Below are 3,339 nucleotides of genomic sequence, written 5' to 3'. Positions count from 1 at the left end.
GAAACAGCAGCAGGAACAGCAGCAACAGCAGTCTTCTGCAGATGCACTGTCCCCTGTCCCTGTGGATGCAGCAACAGCAGCAACAGCTGCTGCTGCAGCAGCTGAGGCAGCACCTGCTGCAGCCGCTGCTATAGAAGAGATTGCTGTACACCCAACTCGTGCTGCAACAGCAGCAGCACATCAATCAGCAGCTGCAGCACTAGCAGCTGAGGCAGCATCAGCAGCATCAGCAGCACCAGCACCTGAACCACCAGCTGCAGCAGCAGCAGCAACAGCAGCAGCAGCAGCAGCAGCAACAGCAGCAGCAGCAGCAGCAACAGACATACCCCATAAGGAATTAAAGTTAACTTTTCCTGTTAAATATTTAGCAGCAGCAGAAGAACTATTTAGGCCGCCACCATCCTCCCTGCTGCTGCTGCGGTCGCAGCTGCCCCCAGCAGCTGCAGCAGCAGCAAATGCAGCAGCAACAGGAACAGCAGCAGCAGCAACACCAGCAGCAGCAGGCCCGAGAAAAGTGCGTGGCGGGGGGAATACAGGAGGCAGCAACAGGAATACTAACAGCAGCAGCAGCAACAGCAGCAGAGGCAGCAGCAACAGCAGCAGCAGCAGCTTCCCTGGGTCCATGGCGCCTTTCCCATTTGGTGTTGCTCAGACTGCTGAGCGTAGGGTCGGTGGTTTGCTGCAGCAGCAGCAGCAGACAGCAGCAGCAGCAGCAGCAGTGGATGCTGCATTGCTGCAGCAGCAAACACAGCCATTGGCCAACAGCGAGGCAGCAGCCCTCGGCGCGCGGCTGCAGCAGGCGCTGCAGCACCTTCAGCAGCAGCAACAACAACAGAAGCAGCAGCAGCAGCAGCAGCAGCAGCAGCAGCAACTCTCCCACGTCCCGCCGCTCTTGCAGCAATCGCCTGTGCAGACAGCTCTGCAGCTGCTGCGGCAGCAGGAAGCAGCAGCAGCAGCAGCTGCTGCAGCAGCAGCAGCAGCAGCGGATGGAGCGCGAGAGAATAGGAAAGGTGTTCCCCGTAATCACCGCCATCTGCAGCAGCAGCAGCAGCAGCAACAGCAGCAGCAGCAGCAGCAGCAAGAGCGACTAGAAGCAGTGGCCCGTGCTATGCGGCAGTACGATACTGTGGGGCCCCCCTCTCCCTTTGCTGCTTACAGCAGCAGCACTGCACACACAGCAGCAGCAGCAGCACCAGCAGCAGCACCAGCTGCAGCAAGTGCAGCAGCAGCAATGGGAGCAGCAGCAGCAACAACAACAGGAGCAGGACAGGGTCCCATGCTGCAGCAGCAAAGCGCAGCAGCAGTGCTGCAGTCAGCATTAGAGGCAATAGAAAAGAGTTTGCTGCAGGGGTCCTCTAGAGGCGCACCTCGTGCTGCTGCTGCTGCTGCTGCTGCAGCACCTCGTACTGCAGCAGGAGGAGGAGCAGCAGGAGCAGCAGGAGCAGCACCAACAACAGCAGCAGCAGCAGCAGCAGCAATAGAGGAACTTATTAGTCATTTATCTTGGGTACGATGGGCATTAAAGAAAGTACAGCCTAATCTAACTGTCCCCTTGCTGCCTTTGCTGCAGCAGCTGCAGCAGCAAGCAGCAAAACTGCAGCGGAAGGCTACAGCTGCAGCAGCACCAGCAGCAGCACCAGCAGCAGCAGCAGCAGCAGCAGCAGGACGTCCGTCCTCTCCCTCTACTAAGACTATACCTAGACGTATAGGGTCTCCTTGTCTCTTTGCCCTAAGGGAGTGGCTATCGCAGCAGCAGCAGCTTGCTGCTGTTGCTGCTGCTGCTGCTGCTGCTGCAGGACAGCAACAAGAACCGGACCACGACCTGCAGGAGCAGCAGCAGCAGCTGCTACAGGAGCGGCAGCAGCAACAAATGGCTGCTGCACTAGGGAGTCTGCTGCAGCGAGCAGCAGAGGAGACACTAGATAAGGAAGGTATTTGTTTACCAAGGATACAAACATTAACTACTTTGCTGCTAGATGATGCTGCTGTGCTGCGCTATCAGCTGCAGCAGCAGCAGCAGCAGCACGAACAGCAGCTGCAGCAGCACCAGCAGCACCAGCGGGCAGTTGTTGAGGAGAGAGGGGGAGCACAAGCTGGCGTTGGAGGAGACACAGCAGCAGCAGCAGCAGCAGCAGCAGCAGATGCAGATGCGTATTTAGACTCCCTTAGCATTCAGGCAGCAGCACGAAGACACCAGCTGCTGCTAGATGCTGCACAGCAGCAGCAACAAGAGCAGCAGCAGCAGCAGGGACGTGACTCCTCTGCAGCAGAAGCAGCAGCAGCAGCAGCAAATCTGTGGCCGCCGAGGGCCCCCCTGAAGCAGGTAAGCAGCTACAGAGGTGCTGCTGCAGCAGGAAAAGCTGGTGCTGCTGCTGCTGCTGCTGCAGCAGCAGCAGCAGCAGATTTGCTGCCAGCAGACAATATAACATTAAGAAGTTTAGCTCGTCATCTGCAGCTAGAAGAAGAAAGGGTACTGGAGCTAGCGGGGGCCCTGCTTGGGGGCCCCCCAGGGGGCCCCCATGGGGTACCTGCAGTGACACCCCAATTAAGAATAACAGAAGAAGAAGCAGAAGTAATTAGTGATGAATTAAATTGTCTACATTTACTTAAACTTAGCAGCAGAACTGTCTCTAAACTGCAGCAGCAGCAGCAGCAGCAGCAGCAGCAGCAGATGAGGAGGGCACCTCCTGTTATTACTGTTATGGGGCATGTTGATCATGGCAAGACTACCCTACTAGATGCACTACGCAGGTCTGCTGCTGCTGCTGCTGCTGCTGCTGCTCTTGTTGTTGTTGTTGCTGCTGCTGTTGCTGCAGTTGCTGCTGCTGTTGCTGCTGGTGCAGCAGCTTGCATGCAAGAGATAAGGTCTCTTTTGTCTTTGTTTTCCTTTTTTTTTGCATGCATTTTTATTTGTTGTATTTATGAGTTTATTTATTATTTATTTATTTATTTATTTATTTATTTATTTATTTATTTATTTATTTATTTATTTATTTATTTTATTTGTTATACGCAGATCCTCTGTTGCAGCAACAGAAGCAGGAGGTATAACACAAACAATAAGCAGCAGCAGTTTCTGTCTTGCTGCTGCTGCTGCATCCCCTGATCAGCAGGAGCAGCCGGGTCAGCAGCAGCAGCAGCAGCAGCAGCAGCAGATGGTGACCTGTGTAGACACCCCAGGGCATGCAGCATTTAGATCTATGAGGAGAAGAGGAGCAGCAGCAACAGATATAATATTATTAGTTGTTGCTGCTGATGAAGGAATAAAGACACAAACTATTGAATGTTTATATTTAATTAATAAAATAAATAAACAAATAAATATAAATAAACAAATTA

At 53.6% G+C, this 3,339-nt stretch overlaps 1 protein-coding gene across 1 annotated transcript in view; it reads left to right on the top strand.

The window, feature by feature from the left end:
- Nucleotides 1-622: 622 nt before the first annotated feature.
- Nucleotides 623-3,339, top strand: part of EMWEY_00027580 (elongation factor Tu GTP-binding domain-containing protein, putative) — a gene marked incomplete at both ends in the record, with an annotated part of 4,493 nt that continues 1,776 nt past the window's right edge. The window contains 2 exons of the mRNA XM_013478183.1: nucleotides 623-2,751; nucleotides 3,017-3,158. Of these exons, the coding sequence (XP_013333637.1) occupies nucleotides 623-2,751; nucleotides 3,017-3,158 (2,271 nt within the window). The remainder of the gene's footprint in view (nucleotides 2,752-3,016; nucleotides 3,159-3,339) is intronic.

This window comes from Eimeria maxima, genomic scaffold, assembly GCF_000499605.1.
Source record: "Eimeria maxima Weybridge genomic scaffold, Emw_scaff307, whole genome shotgun sequence".
Classification (NCBI taxonomy): domain Eukaryota; phylum Apicomplexa; class Conoidasida; order Eucoccidiorida; family Eimeriidae; genus Eimeria; species Eimeria maxima.
This window is presented reverse-complemented; position numbering and strand designations above follow the sequence as displayed.